At 41.0% G+C, this 22,014-nt stretch overlaps 1 protein-coding gene across 1 annotated transcript in view; it reads right to left on the bottom strand.

Annotated features, from left to right (window-relative positions):
- The window catches only part of LOC127526327 (gastrula zinc finger protein XlCGF7.1-like), a gene marked incomplete at its 3' end in the record, with an annotated part of 246,987 nt that overhangs the window by 7,765 nt on the left and 217,208 nt on the right, over positions 1-22,014 (bottom strand). The window contains exon 2 of the mRNA XM_051921618.1: positions 16,416-16,877. Within this exon, the coding sequence (XP_051777578.1) occupies positions 16,416-16,842 (427 nt within the window). The remainder of the gene's footprint in view (positions 1-16,415; positions 16,878-22,014) is intronic.

The following is a 22,014-nucleotide window of genomic DNA, read 5'->3' as shown; positions in this document are numbered from 1 at the left end:
TTAATTACCCAAATATCTTTGTATTTTGACCCTAAGAGGTGAGGTCACCCCAATGTCACTTCTGAAGGACCACCCCCATCCTTTATATTTGATATCATGGAGGTGATCCTTCAGTCATTTATTGACATTTGATGAGTGCTTTATTATACCTATTTAAGCCAGTAATCCATTTTGGGCCTGTGTATACTGAAGCCTCCTGTTGAGATTGTAGTCAGGCTGCCTGGGTTGGGACCTACAGTTTAGGTCCATGAATATTTGGACACAGACAACTTTTTTCTAATTTTGGTTCTGTACATTACCACAATGAATTTTAAATGAAACAACTCAGATGCAGTTGAAGTGCAGACTTTCAGCTTTAATTCAGTGGGGTGAACAAAACGATTGCATAAAAATGTGAGGCAACTAAAGCATTTTGTGAACACAATCCCTTCATTTCAGGGGCTCAAAAGTAATTGGACAATTGACTCAAAGGCAATTTCATGGGCATGTGTGGGCAAGTCCGTCGTTATGTCATTACCAATTAAGCAGATAAAAGGCCTGGAGTTGATTTGAGGTGTGGTGCTTGCATGTGGAAGATTTTGCTGTGAACAGACAACATGCGGTCAAAGGAGCTCTCCATGCAGGTAAAAGAAGCCATCCTTAAGCTGTGAAAACAGAAAAAACCCATCAGAGAAATTGCTACAATATTACGAGTGGCAAGAACTACAGTTTCGTACATCCTGAGAAAGAAAGCAAGCACTGGTGAACTCAGCAACGCAAAAAGATCTGGACGTCCATGGAAGACAACAGTGGTGGATGATAGTAGAATCATTTCCATGGTGAAGAGAAACCCCTTCACAACAGCCAACCAAGTGAACAACATTCTCCAGGGGGTAGGCGTATCGATATCCAAGTCAACCATAAAGAGAAGATTGCATGAAAGTAAATACAGAGGGTGCACTGCAAGGTGCAAGCCACTCATAAGCCTCAAGAATAGAAAGGCTAGATTGGACTTTGCTAAAGAACATCTAAAAAAGCCAGCACAGTTCTGGAAAAACATTCTTTGGACAGATGAAACCAAGATCAACCTCTACCAGAACGATGGCAAGAAAAAAATTATGGAGAAGGCGTGGAAAAGCTCATTATCCAAAGCATAGCACATCATCTGTAAAACACGGTGGAGGCAGTGTGATGGCTTGGGCGTGCATGGCTGCCAGTGGCACTGGGACACTAGTGTTTATTGATGATGTGACACAGGACAGAAGCAGCCACATGAATTCTGAGGTGTTCAGAGACATACTGTCTGCTCAAATCCAACTAAATACAGCAGTCAAATTGATTCATGATACAGATGGACAATGACCCAAAACATACAGCCAAAGCAACCCAGGAGTTTATTAAAGCAAAGAAGTGCAAATTCTTGAATGGCCAAGTCAGTCACCTGATTTTAACCCAATTGAGCATGTATTTCACTTGTTGAAGACTAAACTTCAGACAGAAAGGCCCACAAACAAACAGCAACTGAAAGCCGCTGCAGTAAAGGCCTGGCAGAGCATTAAAAAGGAGGAAACCCAGCATCTGGTGATGTCCAGGAGTTCAAGACTTCAGGCTGTCATTGCCAGCAAAGGGTTTTCAACCAAGTATTAGAAATGAACATTTTATTTCCAGTTATTTAAATTTGTCCAATTACTTTTGAGCCCCTGAAAAGAAGGGATTGTGTTAAAAAAATGCTTTAGTTGCCTCACATTTTTATGCAATCGTTTTGTTCACCCCACTGAATTAAAGCTGAAAGTCTGCACTTCAACTGCATCTGAGTTGTTTCATTTAAAATTCATTGTGGTAATGTACAGAACCAAAATTAGAAAAAAGTTGTCTCTGTCCAAATATTTATGGACCCAAGATAGATAGTGAAGGTCCAGAGGCCTCACTTACTGTATAAAGCTTGCATACACAAGAAATTGGGAGTCGAGATGTGTGCATGCAACTTCTCATACAAACATCAAGATTTACAAAAGAAAACTTGACAGGGGAACATGTGTTTATTTACAGCAACTTTGACATACATAACTGTGCTGTTCTAGTTAAGGGTTGAACCAGGAGAGGCTTAAGATTAGCACCATCTAGTGGTGAAATTAAACATTCCTATACTTGAGGAACAGCCTGTCGCTGGGCGATGATGTCATAAAGCTGCGCCACAGAGAGTAAAAAACAAAACAGAGAGCACATGTTTGTCTCACTTCCTGCTTTGAACGTTCAGTTTGGTTTTAAAGGCATTGTCGGTATGTAGAAATGTTTATAGAAGTTCAATTCTCTGTTTTTGATGCATGTTTGTGTGTTTGTGAATCTGTTATTATTTAAATAAGTATTTTAAAGGTTCTAGCAACTTTCCGCTGTTATAAGTTTTCACTGCACTATAAAAGTACTTGTGAGCGTATCTTTTTCAGACTTTAACAGCTTTGCCAGTGCGCATAGATAACGTGTCATTCAAGTGAAGTTATTTATTTATTTTTTATATGTTTGTAAAGAATAAGTAATTCTCACATTATTGTATTTACGATTTATTTGTAGTTTTACCCTATTCCAACTGGCTTCAGTAAAGAAAGCAAACAGAAAACTCTTGTCTGTGTGGTCATTGGAAGGGAGTTTATCTGACTGTCGACTCAGGCAGGGCGCTTGAGGCAGAGGGCAGGACAGTAAAACGACACCTTCAAGCAAGCCAATTTACGGATGTTTTTAGAGCTACGGCGGGGAGCTAGCAATTCAGCAATTAAACGCAAGCAATCGCTTTCAAAGTTATAATGACAGACGTACACTCTAAAGGTGGATCTAAGAAAACAAGATCGAAGGCATCATCTACGTCATCTCAATCTCGCAGTTCATCTGCCAGTATGGCTATCGCTCTTGCTCGAGCAGAAGCTCAGGCCGCTAAAGCTGAAGCAGCGTTCGCTAAAAAGGAGATTGAGCTTAAAATAAAGCAAGCGCATGTTAACGCGTCTCTAGAATCGTTGCAATTAGAGAAGAGAGCAGCAGCTGCAGAGGCAAAAGCTGATGCTTTAGAAACTGTTATGGAGCAAGTAGATCGAAGCAGTTATAAAAAAATAGAGCTGCCAACAGAAGATCCAGTGCGGCGCACAAATGAATACATAGATGAGCATGCCGTCTTTACAGACGCCCTTCCTATGCCCATGCCGTCTTTACAGACGCCCTTCCTATGCCTGTGCTTAGTGGTCCATACTTTGATGATCCTTACAACAGCCATTCAGCACCTCAACATGAATCTACTGTTGACTTTATACATCAGAATAATAAAGAGGAGCATGAATTCACAGAGCTAGATCCTGTTTTACAAGGAGCCAGCCTTTCTGAGCGATATTTTCTTCCTATGGAGAGTACAGCGTGTTCTACTGGGGTCCCAGTCGTGAATGAAGACTTCGCACAACAAACCAGCATCAGTAATGTCTATGTGCCCAAGGTGCTGCAAAAGCCACATTTTACAGATCAAGCTCCTTTGAATGGTTACAACAACAGTGCGACACATGGGCTAGCAAATAAGAACAATACTCAACCCCAGGCTATTGCTCACAGCTACACAAGACCACATCAGGCACATCCAGATGAGAATACAAATATGTCGGACTTTGTCAGGTTTCTTGCCCGACGCAAACTTATATCTACTGGCCTTATTCAGTTTAATGATCAACCTGAGAATTATAGAGCTTGGAGGGCATCATTCCTAAATGCCATCAGAGGCCTTAACCTTTCAGCTAGTGAGGAAATGGATTTGCTGGTGAAGTGGCTAGGCAGTGAGTCGGCAGTACTTGTCAAGCGGATAAGAGCTGTTTATATAAATCATCCACAACAAGGGCTCAGAATCGTATGGGACAGACTGCGTGAATGCTATGGTTCTCCAGAAGTTATTGAGAGTTCCTTATTCAAGAGGCTAGAGAGTTTCCCAAAGATTTCAAATAAATATAATCGCAGACTGAGAGAATTCGGAGACTTGCTCATGGAACTTCAAGCTGCCAAGGCTGATGGTGATCTGTCGGGTCTTTCTTATCTTGACACACCTCGTGGAATCAACCCACTAGTACAGAAGTTGCCATTCTATCTGCAAGAGAAGTGGCTCACCACTGGCTCTAGATATAAAGAAAATCATGGAGTGTCTTACCCACCATTTAGTTTCTTTGTGAATTTTGTAAGTCAACAAGCAAGGATGCGGAATGATCCAAGCTTCATTGTTTCAGCAGCTCATGAAGAGCCATGGGGACAGATTAGACAGACACAAAAGCACAATTCTCAGAAAGTCGTTGCTGTTCATAAAACAGAGGTCTCTTCTCAAAGCACACCTGCTGAACTTTCAACAAAGACTAAAGCAGATCCAGCAAAACAGTGCCCACTCCGTAACAAACCTCACCCCCTTCCTAAGTGCCGTGGATTTAGGGAGAAGCCCCTTGAAGAAAGGAAGGCTTTCTTAAAGCAACATGGGATTTGTTACAAATGCTGCAAGTCTGCAGTTCATGTGGCTAAGAACTGTAATGATGCCACCAAGTGCACAGAGTGTGAAAGTGAGGGTCACATCTCAGCACTGCATCCAGGACCAGCTCCATGGTTGTCTATGTCACAAACTACCACACCACAGTATGGTGGGGAGAAAAATGATAGTCCTAGTGAAGCCTACATTACTTCTGCTTGTACTAGGGTCTGTAGAGAGAATCAACCAAGACGCTCATGCTCCAAGATCTGCCTTGTAAAAGTGAGTCCGGAGGGTCGCTCACAGGAAGCTGTTTTCCTCTATGCAGTATTGGATGATCAGAGCAACAGGTCCCTTGTAAGGTCAGAGTTCTTTGATCTCTTCGGCATATCGGGATCCATTTCTTCATACACCTTGAAGACATGCGCTGGAACTGTTGAATCACAAGGTAGGCAGGCACACGGCTTCCAAATTGAGGCAATAGATGGAAGTATTACTCTTTCGCTACCAATAATGATTGAGTGCAATGACATTCCAAATAATCGATCTGAAATTCCAACCCCAGAAGTAGCGCTAAACCACCCACACTTGGGACACCTGGCGAAGTGGATACCAGAGCTCCACCTACAAGCCCCTATTATGCTTCTATTAGGTAGAGATGTCATCAGGCTCCATAAAGTACGTAAGCAAGTAAATGGACCACATAACGCTCCATATGCACAGAAGTTGGATCTTGGTTGGGTGATCGTGGGAGATGTCTGTATTGGAGATGTTCACAAACCGGACACAGTAAGGGCATACTGCACTAACATCTTAGAGAATGGCCGACCTTCATTCTTTAGGCCCTGCCCCAACCACTGCATTGTTAAAGAGAGATTCTGTGACTGTAAGCTGCCACTGTCCATCCTTCATCGTAAGGTCTGCTCTGCTGAAGAAGTGCAGATGATCTTAGATCAAGACATATTCCAAAGAACAAGGGACGATGACAAGGTAGCTTATTCTATTGAAGATACACAGTTTTTAAAGATTATGAATCAGAGTGTCTTTCAGAATGAAGAAAATAGCTGGGTAGCTCCATTGCCATTCAAGGTTCCACGGCCACGTCTTCCTGATAACAGGTCTATGGCAGTACAGCGTTTAAAGTCACTACAACGCTCCTTTAGAAAGAGTCCTGAAATGAAAACTCATTTTGTTGCCTTCATGGAGAAGATGTTTCAAAATGATCACGCAGAGGTGGCCCCTCAGATAAAACCTGAAGAGCAATGCTGGTACCTACCTTGTTTCGGTGTTTACCATCCCAAGAAGCCTTCTCAGATCCGAGTAGTTTTTGACTCAAGTGCCCAATTCAAAGGTCTATCATTAAACCAGGTGCTTCTAACGGGTCCAGATCTCAACAACAATCTCATTGGAGTCCTCCTTCGGTTTCGAAGGGATCTCGTTGCCTTTACTGTGGACATACAGCAAATGTTCCATTGCTTTATGGTTCACCCAGATCATCGCAACTTTTTGAGATTCCTTTGGTTCAAAGATAATGATCCTGAGAATGATGTACTTGATTTTCGCATTAAAGTGCATGTATTTGGAAATAGCCCATCCCCAGCTGTCGCTATTTACTGCCTCAGACGAGCAGCACAGAAAGGTCAACTTGAGTTTGGTGAAGATGCCAGAAAGTTTGTAGAGCAGGATTTCTATATGGATGATGGACTGAAGTCCTTGCCTACTGCAGCAGCAGCAATCGACCTGCTCAAATGAACTCAGGAAATGTTAGCTTGCTCTAATCTCAGGCTTCACAAGTTGTTGTCCAACAGTAGAGAAGTTATGGAAGCCTTTCCACCTGAGGACCATGCCAGCACCCTAAAGGACCTAGATTTGTCAACAGGAACCATACCTATACAACATAGCCTTGGACTACTTTGGGACTTGAATTCAGATTGCTTCATCTTTCAAGTTCATAAAGAAAGAAAACCGTTCACACGATGAGGAGTTCTCTCTGTTGTAAATAGTTTGTATGATCCACTTGGGTTTGTTGCTCCAGTAACAATCCAAGGCAAAGCTCTTCTAAGGGAATTTATTAAGGAGTCATCTGATTGGGATGCACCATTGGCACCTGAAAAGGAGGAGCTGTGGGAGATGTGGAGACTTTCTCTACAAGAATTGCAGTCTCTTCAAATTCCAAGACCATATTCACCTATATCACTGTCTGAAGCAAAGTTTGTAGAGCTCTGTGTCTTCTCGGATGCTTCTGAAGGGGTAGTTGGTGCAGTCGCATATGTGAAGGCCACAGACACCAATGGAAACTGTCATGTGGGGTTCATCTCTGGCAAAGCAAGATTAGCCCCGCGTCCTGAACATACTATACCACGACTGGAGCTTTGTGCGGCGGTTATGGCAGTGCAAATGGCAGAAACCATCACAGTAGAAATAGATATTAAGTTTGATGCAGTTACCTTCTACACTGACAGCAAGGTGGTGTTGGGATATATTCATAATGAAAAGCGGAGGTTTTATGTTTACGTGAATAATCGAGTCCAAAGAATCCGGAGAAGTTCGCTTCCAGATCAGTGGCATTATGTGCATACAAAGCAAAACCCTGCGGACATTGCAACATGACCTATATCTGCTGCCAGCTTAAAGGATACAATTTGGTTTACTGGACCGGAATTCTTATCTTGACCTGAAATCATGCCTCCTGTGCAAGAGACATTTGAACTTGTCAATCCAGCTCAAGATTCAGAAGTCCGGCCATTAGTTACAGTATGTCGCACGGCAGAATCTGCATGTTTGGGGTCTCAACGCTTCAACCGTTTTTCTAGCTGGATTTATCTAACCAGAGCTATGGGTAATCTAATTCAATTTGTTCGTCACTTTAAGCAAGCTCAAAATAAACCTGCTGAGATCTGTAGGAGATGGGATTATCGTGAGTCACTGCTAACACCGGACATACTAGCTCAAAGTGCAGCAGTCGTTATTCGTACAGTTCAAAAGGAAACCTACGCTGATGAGATTGAGTGTCTCAAATCACATAGAAGGCTCTCAAAGAAAAGTCCACTTTGGACTCTGGATCCCTTTATCGATCAAAATGGCCTGTTGAGAGTTGGAGGTCGGGTCATAGAGGCAGGTCTAGAGCTTAATGAGAAAAGGCCACTTATTGTGCCGGGACGACATCATGTAGCAACCCTATTAGTGCGTTACTTCCATGAGCAGACACAACACCAAGGACGTCACTTTACAGAAGGAGCAATCCGGTCAGGTGGCTACTGGATAGTAGGTGTCAAGCGATGTGTTTCTAGCCTTATCTTTAAGTGTGTTATCTGCCGTAAACTCAGAGGGTCCTTTGAAGTACAGAAGATGGCAAACCTTCCACCGGATAGACTCAGCATGGAGCCTCCCTTTACACATGTTGGATTAGATGTGTGTGGGCCTTGGACTATATCAGCACAACGAACAAGAAGCAACCACGGTGAGAGTAAAAGGTGGGCTGTTCTTTTCACCTAAGTGTCAGAAGTATTCATATCGAGGTCATTGAATCCCTAGACTCTTCCAGTTTCATTAATGCCTTGAGGAGGTTTCTAGCGATTCGAGGTCCAGTGAAGCACATTCGTTCGGACAGAGGAACCAACTTCATTGGTGCCTGCAAGGAACTAGGAATTCCCTCCAATTCTGATGGAATGGCTGTGCAGAAATTTCTTGCAGATCATGGTTGCACTTGGACATTCAATACTCCTCATTCGTCTCATATGGGAGGTGTATGGGAGAGAATGATTGGTATCACACGGAGGATTTTAGATTCAATGTTTGAACAAATGAGGTCTTCCAAATTAACACACGAGGTACTTACCACTTTTCTTGCTGAGGTCACTGTTATTGTGAACAATAGACCGCTGGTGCCTGTGTCAGCTGACCCTTCGGATCCATTCATTCTCACACCTGCCACAATCCTTACTCAGAAAATGGGTTCTTTTCCTCTTCCAGTTGGGGAATTTGGAGAATCTGACTTGTACAAGCAGCAATGGCGTAGGGTACAGAGCCTTGCTAATACCTTCTGGGATAGGTGGCGCAAGCAGTATTTATCTACCCTTCAGTTCCGTAGGAAATGGCAAATTAACCGTCCAGATCTTACGCTTGGAAGTGTGGTCCTTTTGAAGGACTCTCAAACTAAGAGGAATGACTGGCCTTTAGGAAATATAACTGAAGTGTACCCTAGTAAGGATGGGAGGGTCCGTAAAGTGCAAGTCCGAGTCAATAAATCAGGTGGGGCCAAGATGTTTCTCAGGCCTGTTAATGAGATTGTCTTGCTTCTTCCTTCAAAGTATTTGGGAACAGAAGAGGAAAAAACAAAATAGTGGAATCCTATGGGATACCAGGCGGGGAGTGTGCTGTTCTAGTTAAGGGTTGAACCAGGAGAGGCTTAAGATTAGCACCATCTAGTGGTGAAATTAAACATTCCTATACTTGAGGAACAGCCTGTCGCTGGGCGATGATGTCATAAAGCTGCGCCACAGAGAGTAAAAAACAAAACAGAGAGCACATGTTTGTCTCACTTCCTGCTTTGAACGTTCAGTTTGGCTTAAAAGGCATTGTCGGTATGTAGAAATGTTTATAGAAGTTCAATTCTCTGTTTTTGATGCATGTTTGTGAATCTGTTATTATTTAAAGAAGTATTTTAAAGGTTCTAGCAACTTTCCGCTGTTATAAGTTTTCACTGCACTATAAAAGTACTTGTGAGCGTACCTTTTTCAGACTTTAACAGCTTTGCCAGTGCGCATAGATAACGTGTCATTCAAGTGAAGTTATTTATTTATTTTTTATATGTTTGTAAAGAATAAGTAATTCTCACATTATTGTATTTACGATTTATTTGTAGTTTTACCCTATTCCAACTGGCTTCAGTAAAGAAAGCAAACAGAAAACTCTTGTCTGTGTGGTCATTGGAAGGGAGTTTATCTGACTGTCGACTCAGGCAGGGCGCTTGAGGCAGAGGGCAGGACAATAACATTTCAGAGAAACTGGGAAATGACAACACCCTTGATCAAGCAGGAAAATGCAGCCAAACTAGCTCAATGACTACTTGCAAGAAATATTAATTTCAACAAGCCGTTATTATAATGTGAGTTGATGAGACAAATATGAGACCTCAAAAATGATAGCTATGATGTACAGATTGTATTTTAGTTAATTTAAGAGTGCCAATGATACGTATTTGCACTGAAGAAATTCTATTTTGTCATCACTTTAAATCTGCTAGTTGATGTCACTTCTCAGGGAACTGGCCGACAGCTCAACAATACTTCGGCCAACCTTAACTCCATTATGCCTGCTGTTGTGAATGCCATTAACTGACTGGCAATGCACTATATCTGGTTTTTGTACAGTGTGGGTGTACGTACATAATACATGACATGTTTTTGCCAACACAAAAAGTCAATCTGCAGCTGTGTCCAACTCTCCTAACACAACTGAACACTTTACTGCCCTCATATTGTAAAAAGGGCACCTAGCAAGATTGAAGCTACTTTTGTAAAACCGTAAGCAGTGACATTCCATTAATACACAAGTCATCCAAGATGTGCCTGACAAATGTCACGTCTACATGGCCTCACTGAAACCATGATTCATTTATTTTGAGACAAAGTAGCTTTGAAAGACATGATGGTGCTGTACATGGACAAGAACAATCATGTCATTACATGTGCCAGGTGACAGTGGCTTCCTGCATAGACACTTTTGCCCTACACCTTTCCTGAAACACCAAGCACAGAGAAGAGGCACTATAATGCCATGCCTGATCTTTCACTCTCAGATGAAGAGCAAAGCCAGATATTCTTGAATGCAGGTGGTGGCGTTTCGATGTTTCAGGAGGAAGAGGCTGATCTACCAGCCAATGAAGTTCTGCAGCATCATGATTGCATACAGAGGTGATGGATTAGCAGGCCCCATATGTGAATGTTTTCAGGGTGACAGTTAAAGGAGTGTTCACATATACATATTTAAAAAGTAACTATGATTTATAAAAGTAAATTTTGTAGTAATGTGCATACATCCAGTTTATAAATCTGATTTTTTTCTAAGCATACACATTTTCCATTTTTTTTTTTTTTTTGCTTTTTTTCGCTCAATTCCATGCAAAGTTTTATAAATGTCACCCCTGGTCTGATGTGTCAGTCTTTTGAAGGCCTGAATCCCCATGTCACCATGTGTGTGTGTCCATTTCACGGTGGTTTGGAGGTAAAAGATCACAGCACACCATTGCTATCACCTCATGGTAGTATCACAGTTTAGGGCTTTTTTACTTCTGCAGGACCAGGATAGGATGTCATCAGCAAAGCAGCACTGAATTAAAAATTGTTATAAAGACATCCGATAGGAGATGTTAGTGCTGGGCGGTATGACCAACATTCTACATCATTACACAGTATTCACCAAATAAAAATAAAATAAAATAAAATAAAACAAATGCAACTTCGTGGTGACATCTTTACCAACTGAACCATCATTAAGGCAACTTGCATTAATATGGACCTTGCTTCAAGCTAAGCTATATACATAAATAATAAAACTGCAACTTGCATTTATAATGCTATTTGTGGTAAAGCCCTACGGAAGCTTATTAGGGCCACAGTGAAGGAAAAAAAAAATTCGGACACTGAAGAAGAAAAAAAATACTATGTCAAGAATAAAGTTGACATTTCTACGTTATTCTCGTAGTTTATTTTGTCATTAAAGTAGAATGTCGTATGTCAATGTTTAATTTATTTATTTAGATTTTCTCAAACCCCATCATAAGTTAACGTTGTGTTCCCCGAGCCATATTAATCACTACGCACTTCTTAAACTGACTTCCTATTGCACTGAGGAGGCGCAGGCAGCGATCACCGCACAGAATCCATTCACTTCATGATATTCCTGCTCTCTGAACATTTAGAATGCTAAGATAAATACTTGATATCATTTTCATGTTGAAATGCATTAAAGCAGGTATTAAACATGCACGGTAGTGCTGCTCCCTCGCAGTAAGGGGCCCCCAGGTGTACGTTCAGTGTAGAGAACTTTATGGCAAGTGTGACGAGGCTCCAAAAAACTGGATGTATGAATTGATATCGCAAAGGTTTAACTTAAATATTGTGTAAATATTGGGTTTGTGATCTGGTGGTCAGGGACACGAACACAGAATTCAATGGATGTTCTTCTGAGCGGACTTTCTTTATTGCACGCGTGCTGTCTGTCTGATGTACCAAACCCCCAGTTCCTATCCTTCCTTTTTCTTTCTCCACATAACCAATCACCACATCTTTGTGAAATTAGACCATGGAGTGTTCATAACTTTAAAAAAAATCTTCATTATACATGTTTAATTATGCCATCCATTCAGGGTTGCACCCATCCCAGCAAGCATTGTGTGCAAGGCAGGAGGAAATCCTGAACGTGGCGCCAGCATCTCGCAGGGTGAATACGAGTAACACATACACTAGCAGGGTTAATACAGCAGAACAAATCCCCACATCCTACATGACTTTGAAAGAAAAGTGAAGCACGCCAAGTAAACCCACCAGAAAAACATGCAAATGCAAGGCAGGGAACACCCGGGACTTCCTTGCTGCGAGGCAGCAGTACAACCTACACGCCACCTTGCCCCCACGTGATTAATACATGCTGTAATGTATTTCATCATGAAAATGATATTAAGTATTTATCATAGCATTCTAAATGTTCAGGGAGTAGGAATATCATGAAGTGAATGGATTCTGTGTGGTGATCACTGCCTGTGCCTCCTCTTAGTGCAAGAGGAAGTCAGTTTAAAAAGCACATAGTGATTAATATGGCTTGGGGAACACTACATTAACTTATGACGGGATTAGAGAAAATCTAATAAATTAAATATTCATTTTAAGATGAAGTTTAGTTTACAATGTTCTACGTTAATGACAAATTATGAGAATAAAGTCAACATGTCAACTTCAATCTCGACATAAACGGCGAGAATAAAGTAGAAATGTTGAGAATAAATTCAACATGTTGTTACACTATTACACAGTACCCAGGTACATTACACAGTATTGAAAAAAATACAGCTTTAATTTCGGAATGTTCTCTGTCCATTTTCACCGTTCAATACCTCCAATAAGGCATGTACTCCATTGCATGCGCGTTTAGCAGTGCAGCAGTGAAAAAGGTCCCCCCTTAAACAGTTTCCCACTGTGCCACATTCCGAACGCTGTTTAAGCTATTTAAACCGGTGTTGCGGTATAAGAAGAATCCATATCATAACAAAAATAAAAAACGTTTTTTTGGTATGAATCGGTATACCACCCAGCACTAGGAGATGTCATGATAGTGAAAGCTTGAGATAAGTTAGGTAATGAAAAAGACAATCAGCTGAAAAAAAAAGAAGAAATCTACAAGAGAAAGGCTTAAACAGAAGAAAGCTGGTGTTCTGGACCACCCAATCAAAATGAAGAGCTTAGGATTCATTGGCTTTACCTAGGGGTGGGCGGTATGACCAAAATTCTATATCACGGTATTTTTCTAAATTTTCCCGGTTTCACGGTATTCAACGGTATTTTTCTCCCCATGCATGAATGGATGTTAACCACATTTTCCACTGCAATTACTGGCTAATAATAACCTATTCCACTGTCAAGAGTATTGTACATTGTACAAAAAAAACATTTTAATGTGCACACAAGTATTAATACAGGTTTGCATTGCCCCATAAAGTGATAGTTTTCAAGGGGGTGGCACTAATGGAGAAGGTATCACATTGCATGACAGATGCAGTCAAAATATAGAACCTTTTTATTGAACAAATTTTGCAAAAACAAACTATAATTTTGACAACATATTTTCAACCATACAAAGAGGCATTTAGACTTAGTAAAATATCCAGAAGTGCTTGTCAAAAGTTGTATTGCACTGAACATGTCTTAGAAAAGGAATAAATTGTAAATATTTTTTGTAAACCAATTACACTTTCGGTTAATGTTAACAATCTCTGACCACTGACACGTTAAAGTGACTTTTTAAACAACTTTACCATCATTAAACTGCATAATATTTAAACTAATAAATAATAACAATAAAATAAATAATAGTATTATTAGTGATAGTTGCACTATTACTTCAAGGCTTCAAGCCCAGGTGCATTACATAGTATTCACCAAATTAAAATAAAATAAAACAAGTGCAACTTGGTGATGACATCTTTACCAACTGAACCATCATTTAGGCAAACTGCATTAATATGGACCTTGCTTCAAGCTAAGCTATATATATATAAATAATAAACCTGCAACTTGCATTTATAATGCTATTTGTGGTATAGCCCTACGGAATCATATTAGGGCCATGGTGAAGAAAAAAAAAACGGACACAGGGAAGAAAAAAACAAACTATATGTCGAGAATAAAGTCAACATTTCCACTTTTTCTCATAGTTTACTTCATAATTAAAGTAGAATGTCGTAAACTAAACTTCTTCCTAAAATCAATGTTTAATTTACTAGATTTTGTCAAACCCCGTCATAAGTTAATGCAGCACATTAAATGCTTTGTGTTACATTCCCCGACCCAGTGGTTAATCACTACGCTTCTTAAACTGACTTCCTCCGCACTAAGATGAGACAGTGATCACTGCACAGAATCCATTCACTTCATGATATTCCTGCTTTCTGAAAATTTAGAATGCTAAGATAAATACTTGATATCATTTTCATGATGAAATGCATTAAAGCAGGTATTACACATGCGCGGTAGTGCTGCTCCCTCGCAGTAAGGGGTCCCCAGGTGTATGTTCAATGTAGAGAACTTTATGGCAGGTGTGACGAGGCTCAAAAAAACTGGATGTATGAATAGCTATCGCACAGGTTTAACTTAAATATTGTGTAAATGTTGGGTTTGTGATCTGCTGGTCGGAGACACGAACACAGAATTCAATGCATGTTCTTCTGAGCGGGCTTTCTTTATTACATGCATGCTGTCTCTATCTGATGTACCAAAACCCCAGTTCCTGTCCTTCCTTTTTCTTTCACCACATAACCAATCACCACACGATAAACGTCTTTGTGAAATTAAAACTAGTTATAAACTTAGCCCATGGAGTGTTCAGAACTTTAAAAATATCTTCATTATACATGTGTAACCTCCACGCCGCCGTGCCCCCCATATGATTAATGCATGCTTTAATGCATTTCACCATGAAAATTATATTAAGTATTTATCTTAGCATTCTAAATGTTCAGAGAGCAGGAAGATCATGAAGTGAATGTATTCTGTGCGGCGATCGCTGCCGGCGCCTCCTCTTAGTGCAAGAAGAAGTCAGTTTAAGAATCTTGGAGAACACTTAACACAAAGCATTTAATATACTATATAACTTATGACGGGGTTTGAGAAAATCTAGTAAATTAAATATTCATTTTACGATGTTTAGTTTACGATGTTCTACTTTAATGACAAATTACGAGAATAAAGTCAACATGTTGACTTTAATTTTGACATAAACTGCGAGAATAAAGTAGAAATGTCGAGAATAAAGTCAACATGCCGTCACACTATTACACAGTACCCAGGAACATTACACTGTATTGAAAACAAATAAAACAAGTACAACTTGGCTTGCAGTATTATCCAATAGTATAGAAACAGTATTTACACATCTAATCTTTTAAAACTAAAGTATCTCCAGGCAACGGACGCGACTCCTTTTTCTCGGCAAAAGTTCTTCTGTGTCATCATGTTCAACTTTATCGCCGGCTTCAGTTTCGGAATGTTCCCTGTCCATTTTCACCGCGCAATACCTACACCACCATACCTATTTAGTGGTGTAGCAGTGAAAAAGAGCCCACGTGCAACAAATCTGTGTTTAGCGGTGTAGCAGTGAAAAAGGTCCCCACTTGAACAGTTTCCCGCTGCGCCACGTTCCGAACGTCGTTTAGGCAATTTAAACCGGTGTTGTGGTATAAGAAAAATCCATATCATAAAAAAAATAAAAAACGGTTTTCGGTATGAACCGGTATACCGCCCAGCACTAGCTTTACCTGAAATGACATCCACACCACGCTGTGTCAGGAAAGTGAACCGTATCAGGCGGGACCCCAGCCACCCTGCACTGTCACATTTCACCCTCCTCCCATCTGGGAAGCAACTAAAGTCCATTTGGATGCGCACCTCCAGGTTCAGGTACAGTTTCTACCCAACTGCAATCAGACTCATGAACAATCAGTAACCTTGGGTCACCTCCACTGCTACCTGCACATATACTTCTTCCACTGTCTCTATTTATTCCTAGGATTCTGGTTTTATTTATTTACTTATTTATATTCATTTATATAAATTGTGTGTGTTTTTTTCTTTGTCTATGTTCACTGTCTGCAGTGGCACATGCAAGCAAACATTTCATTGTACATGGTACTTGTACTTGTACACATGACAATAAAGAATTGAATTTGAAAGTCAGCTGATCATTGAAGGAATCCCTGAGGCATCAAGGAACTGAAAACTTTAAAGACGACGAATAGACAAGAAACTGAACCCTGAGTAGCAGCTGCAGGAAATGTTTGGTGGCGGTCATTGCAGCTAAACGAGGACTGTTCCCATGTTTAAACAATGTATTCAGGAATGACAAGGGTATTTGTTATTAGTTTAAGACGACTGTGTCTGTCTGTTTTGGGGGACTTAATTAAAGATCAGACCACAGAATTAGGAGGAATTATTGCAGAAATGAAAGAAATTTCAAAGGGTTCACAAACCTTTTTTTTTTTTTTTAACCAAAGACAGGCTTAGAGTGTTTTAATAATGTTACAAACAATAATGGAAGAAGTGCAGACTCCTAAACCGTGTAAAACATAGTGAAATTGCTGTGTTTAATATAGTTTGAACATTTGTTTATGTTTCTTTAAAAAAAGCACAAGACAGCACTTTCAGGCCTATAACCCTGACCCTAAAACGTACACCGATTGTTATTTTTCACTTACTTGTTTTAGATGACGTCTTAGGTGGTGGTTGACCTTCCTCAGTTCTAGAAGATAAAATGTTTTCAATCGTCTTTCTGTCAGACTGTAATGATTCATATTTTACATTGATAGAAGACTCCGGAGATGAAGAGTGTCTGCTATGAGAACAGACTAATTGGGTCACTGCTCTATCTTGATCTCCATAATGAAGGTCATCTTCCTTGACACTTTCCATACTCCTATAGGTGGCCACCTCAGTGCTGACACACTCTTCTGTATCCTCCATTTTAATACACACTGACCCCAATTCACTGTCCTGTTCCTTAATGTCCAGACTCTCCTGTTTGGGGTGGACACTCTCCCACTCACAGTCCTCCTCCTTAACATTTATGGTCCTCTCCTCAATGATATTCAGGTCAGCCTCACACGTTTCCTCTTTCACATCCATTTAAATGTTACAGTAAATGGCAGGTTTTTCTCTCTCTGTGGAAAAAAACAGAAATCAATTACATTAAAACTGCATCATTCAGATCTAAAGACATCTGATTTTTATAACATCCTGTTAGTTAAAGCTGATGTCAAGTCAGAGAGATCATAGAAATCAGACAGTAACTCATCACTTTTCATGTCACATTAGGAGTTAAATGAGTTTGGGAATGAAAGGAGGGTCCATCAGGGTAGAAGAAGAAGGAGGCCATCTTGCACAGTTGTGTGCCAACAGTATTCACTACTTTGATTGAACATCCAGCGTTGCTGGGGTCCCTGAATTTTGTTATCATATAATGTTAAGGAAGGTTTATACAAGTTAGGCCTCAGGATTATGTTAAAAAACAGGGCCTAATGAAGGAGGAACTTAAAATCGCTGGTCAACTTGCCCCAACCTTGCTAAATCCCAAACCATTATTTAAGTCACACCCTTCATTTTCATAATCTTAGCGAGATGAAGGCAGTTGGCGGTGTGTCCCTGTAAAGATGGCCACCTAATGTGAGACACCCAATGTCTGACTTCAACTAGCCTGCGATTAACGGAGATAAATTTAAACAGGTTTGATTTTGTTTTAGTTTTAGGGGCAGATAACTAATGAATGTTTTCCTGAAGCAGAAGGCATAGATAAAAGTGAAAAGGAATACATTAACACAGGTTTTGAACCTAACCAAAATAAAAGATGCTCAAACAGGGGTGAGCACAACTCTGCTGAATGGTCAGAAAAAAATTGCTAAATGTGACAATTGTTTAAATTAATGTGGATTATAGCATGAGCTATAATAATGGTCTGATCGGCATAAAGGTGGCAATGCACCAGAGTTATATGCCTCTTTAACATTGGCGCACAGCAAGTCCAGGGTCTTGTTTTCCTTTGCTGTACAGTCCACAAACTAGTTAAAAATCAGTGAGGGAGCAGGAAAGTGAAACAGCGTCAAACACCCCAGAAATTGTGATGAAAGCACTGGGATGGTCAGTAGAGTTTGCTTATTACAGAATATACTGTGTCTGTTGTGATTGCTGCATCTGCAGAGGGGAGATATAAACTATCAGCACATGTGAAAACTGCCTCAGAATATAATAAGATTGTAAGCCCCCCCCCCATATAAGCACTATATTCAGGTCCAGTGCTTTAATAGTAATGTGTCCAGTGTTGCACCATTTTTCATTCACAACAATGGCAAGTCCATCTTCTTTCTTCCTATCACTTTTATTCCTGCTGCTGTCCTTACTCACAATTTTAAATCCATCCTGTGCACCCACAGAGTCCGGTGTTTCAGCTCTAAGCCTCGTTTCACTGAAGCACATGAGACTGCTGAGTTTGTATTCCCTTGGGCTCCTGACCAGCGTTTGATTTTACATTGCCCATGATGACAGAAGGCAGCTACGGTCTGTGCCTTCTTGTCTTGTTGTGGAGTCGACACCTGCTCTTTTTTCCTCAGCGCCCACTCTGTAGCTCTGCTGGCAGACCAGCGATTAGATCAGGCACTCTGGGATACTAAGGGCGCAGGTCCAACAGTTGCTGTCACAGGTAGGCGAGTCAAACCTTCCTCACCACTTTGGTTATCCAAGTTCTCCAGAAACAAAATAAGAAATAACAACAAAGAAAACCAAACACGGGTGCTGCTGTTAAACGTGGCCTATCATAGCAGCACTGGATGTTGCTTTTTAAAATCCATGCTTTGTTGGAATGGACAATTATATAAAAGTTTTTTTTTCTTTTAATTGTTATGAAATATGACAAACTCCAATGTTTCATTGGTAAAGCTAAACCAGTAATGTCTGTTACTGAGCATTAGAGAAGTTAATAGAGATTTGTGATTTGTGTTACTGCCTTACAGTTCTGTCAGACTGAAGTTGAATCTCAGCCAGTTTTTAAGTCTCTATGCAGTTTCCATGTCTGCTCTTTTATTCTTATTTTCTCCACTTCTCTAAAGATGCTCAGGTTTAGTGGACTGACAAGTCTAACTACTTTTAGTGTGGTTGTGGACTTGAATGTGAGTGGACCCTATGGTGGTCTATAGCTGGCTCCTGCCCTGTACAGGTTCTCTGGTTTTATTCCTGTACCCCAATAACTTTTATTTATGTTTGCTTTCCACTTGACCACGGTGGTGAGGAGGAAGCTAAGTCACATTTGGCGACTGCTACATTTAGCTTTATCATGCAGGACACAACCAGGCTATGGCGTCCACCTCTGTGTGCCACTCTTAGGTAAACACCACTGTCAGGACTGGCATCCATCTTCTGGGCATACCCACTTTCATTCAATTAGAATATTCATGTTCTTTGTCTGACCCCTCCCCTTTGGGCTACCAATGGCAAACTGGTCTGTCAGGAGCACAAATCTCCAAACAGTGGAGCACTGATGAAGACTGAGGCACACAAGGCCTCCAGCATGCCATGGTCACAATATTGGGAGGTGCTGCTCTTTAATACGAGTTTATTACTGTGTTAAGTACGTAAATATTTGTGATGAGATGTGCTTGTGTCAAAGTGTACATAAACAAGATGAAGCTGATAAACTTGAAACTTGTTTCAAAGTTGCTGATAATGACAAAGTTGTTTTGAAGAATATTTTTGTCCTGGAGCATGTCAGATTTGCCAACCACAGTCGCTGATTATAATCCATGCATTCATTACGTCCCAGCTCAACTATTCTAATTCCTACCTATATGGTATTAGTAAAGCCACTCTTTCTAGACTCCAATTGGTTCAAAATGCGGCTGCAAGGCTTTTAACTGGAAGCAGCAGAAGCCAACACATTACACCGATTTTAAAAACCCTACACTGGCTGCCGGTTAGCTTCAGAATTGATTTTAAGATACTCCTCTTAACCTATAAGGCACTAAATGGTCTAGCCCCTGCCTACTTGAGTGTCTTGCTCCATCGTCACAATCCCCCTCGTGTTCTTAGATCCGCAGATCAGCTGCTCCTAACCGTTCCCAAGGCACATTTTAAAGTTCGTGGTGAAAGGGCTTTTTACGTCTGTGCACCCAGGCTCTGGAACTCCTTACCTTTAGTGGTTAGGCAAGCCGCTTCAGTCGCCACATTCAAATCACACCTAAAAACGCACTTCTTCACATTGGCTTTTAATTCTTAACCTGTTTTATTTCCACTTGCTTTTTGCTATTTCTCTGTTTTATTGGGTCCCCTGACCTGTTTTTTAGTGTCTCTGTTTTAATTCTCTCTCAATGTTTGTTTTTATATTTTGCTTTTAGTCTTGCTTGTTTTAACTGTACAGCACTTCGGTCAGTTGTAATGCTGTGTTTTTAAGCGCTTAACAAATAAAAATGGTATGGTATGGTATAGCTCATACCCACATATAAACTCACTGTCAAGCAGCTGCCAATCACTAGCAGGACCATTCAGGAATGAACAACAAAAGCGGAGGATGATCTGAAGGAGGCCTTTGAGAACACTGAGTGGGATATGCTTTGTGACTCACACAGACAGGACACCGAGGGTGTCAGCCACTGTATCACAGACTACATCAAGCTTTCTGTGGATAGCACAGTCCTCACAAAGGCAGTGTGCTGTTTCCCCAAAAACAAACGATGGATCACAAAAAAACCTGAAAGCCTACTGAATATGAAGAAGAAAGCCTGTAGGTCTGGAGATAAAAATGAAATCAAGGTGGTGCAGTCAGAGGTGAAGCAACAGCTCCGTGAGGAGAAAGCCCACTACACAGACAAACTTGACCATAAATGGATACCAGACTTTCTCATATACAGTTAAAAGCAATCGAAAACAGGTGCGTTTTCAGTCTTGATCTAAACATTTGGGTTGATGATGCTGACCTAATTTCAATTGGCAGAGCATTCCAAAACTTTGGAGCTAGAACTACAAAGGCACAATCACCCCTAGTCTTCATCTTAGACTTTGGCACAACCAACAATTGTCGTTGAGAGGAACGGAGGGAGCAGACTGGTGTATAGAGACTTAAAAAAACAGGCTGAGATACAAATTCGGTCTGCTAGAATTGTGAGGCAGTAACACAAACCTCTATTAGCTTCTCTAATACTCACTAATAGGCTTACTGGTTTGGCTTTAGCACTGAAACATAATTAAGTGTTCATCAAATAAACACATGTAACTGTCTGCAAGGGGTAAGCAGGTTTGAGGCCGTGTGTGTAAATACAGATTCTGATGGCCAATCTTTAACAATATGAACATTCAGTTTAAACTACTACGGGCAAGGCACGCCATGGCAGCACTGCCGTTTCTTTCAATGTATAATAATAATACTACATTTTATTTATATAACGCCTTTCCAAAGCTCATTTGTTCTCAGATCGTATTCTCCATGGTCATGTACCCCAGTTCGTTTTTCGCTTTTACTATTCTGACTCGTAAAGCCCGAGGGACTTACTGCTCGGTCAATGGCCGGCCGGCCGGTCACCAACCCCGCAACTGTCAGAACTGAGCGCCGCGGAGTAAAAAAAGAGAAACAAAGGCAGAAATCAAAGCATCTTACGTGTGGAATGGCCGTCTGCCCGATGCCGGCGATTCGCGAAGGAAACGACAAAAGGACACTCGGACAGGAATGAAAAGGCGCCAGCGGTGTGACTGGGTGCTAAGAATTAAAATTTGGGACTCAGCCACGTGAGTGAACCGCTGATACGAATGAACAGCAATGGCACGCGGGTGGCCACAGGAGGATTCACTCGAACAAAGTTCAGCGGGGGGCTAACGAACACGAACTCGCCGCGCGCGGTGATTCTAATGGAGCGAATGAAAACTCACAAGTACATAAAATGTATCTCCAAAGTACTTACTGCCTGCGTCTTGCCGGTGAGATTCTTTCTGAACTCGATCACACTTCTGCCTCAATCAACAACAGCCTTGCGTCAGTGTAGTGTTTCACAAAGCGAGACGGTGGCAGTGTAGCTTCAGGAGGCGTCGCATTGGATGACGTCAGCCTGTCGCCGATTTCGGGTCACGTGCCAGTTGAGCGAGAATACGCTGTAGCTGGAGAGCGGCTGGGTGGCTCAGTGTCCTGCTGCCTTATAGGAGCCTATTAAACCAATAATGTCATCAGAGAAGCTGCGTTTGTTTTTGTGATGATGAAGGGAGTTTTGTAATTTTTTAATTAGAGTAAGATTTCCTGTAAATAGTTTTACAGTTTTCCTGTAAATA

The sequence above is a fragment of the Erpetoichthys calabaricus genome, assembly GCF_900747795.2.
Source record: "Erpetoichthys calabaricus chromosome 1 unlocalized genomic scaffold, fErpCal1.3 SUPER_1_unloc_10, whole genome shotgun sequence".
NCBI classification, from domain to species: Eukaryota; Metazoa; Chordata; class Cladistia; order Polypteriformes; family Polypteridae; genus Erpetoichthys; species Erpetoichthys calabaricus.
Note: the sequence above shows the minus strand (reverse complement) of the source record. Positions and strands in the feature narration are given on the sequence as shown.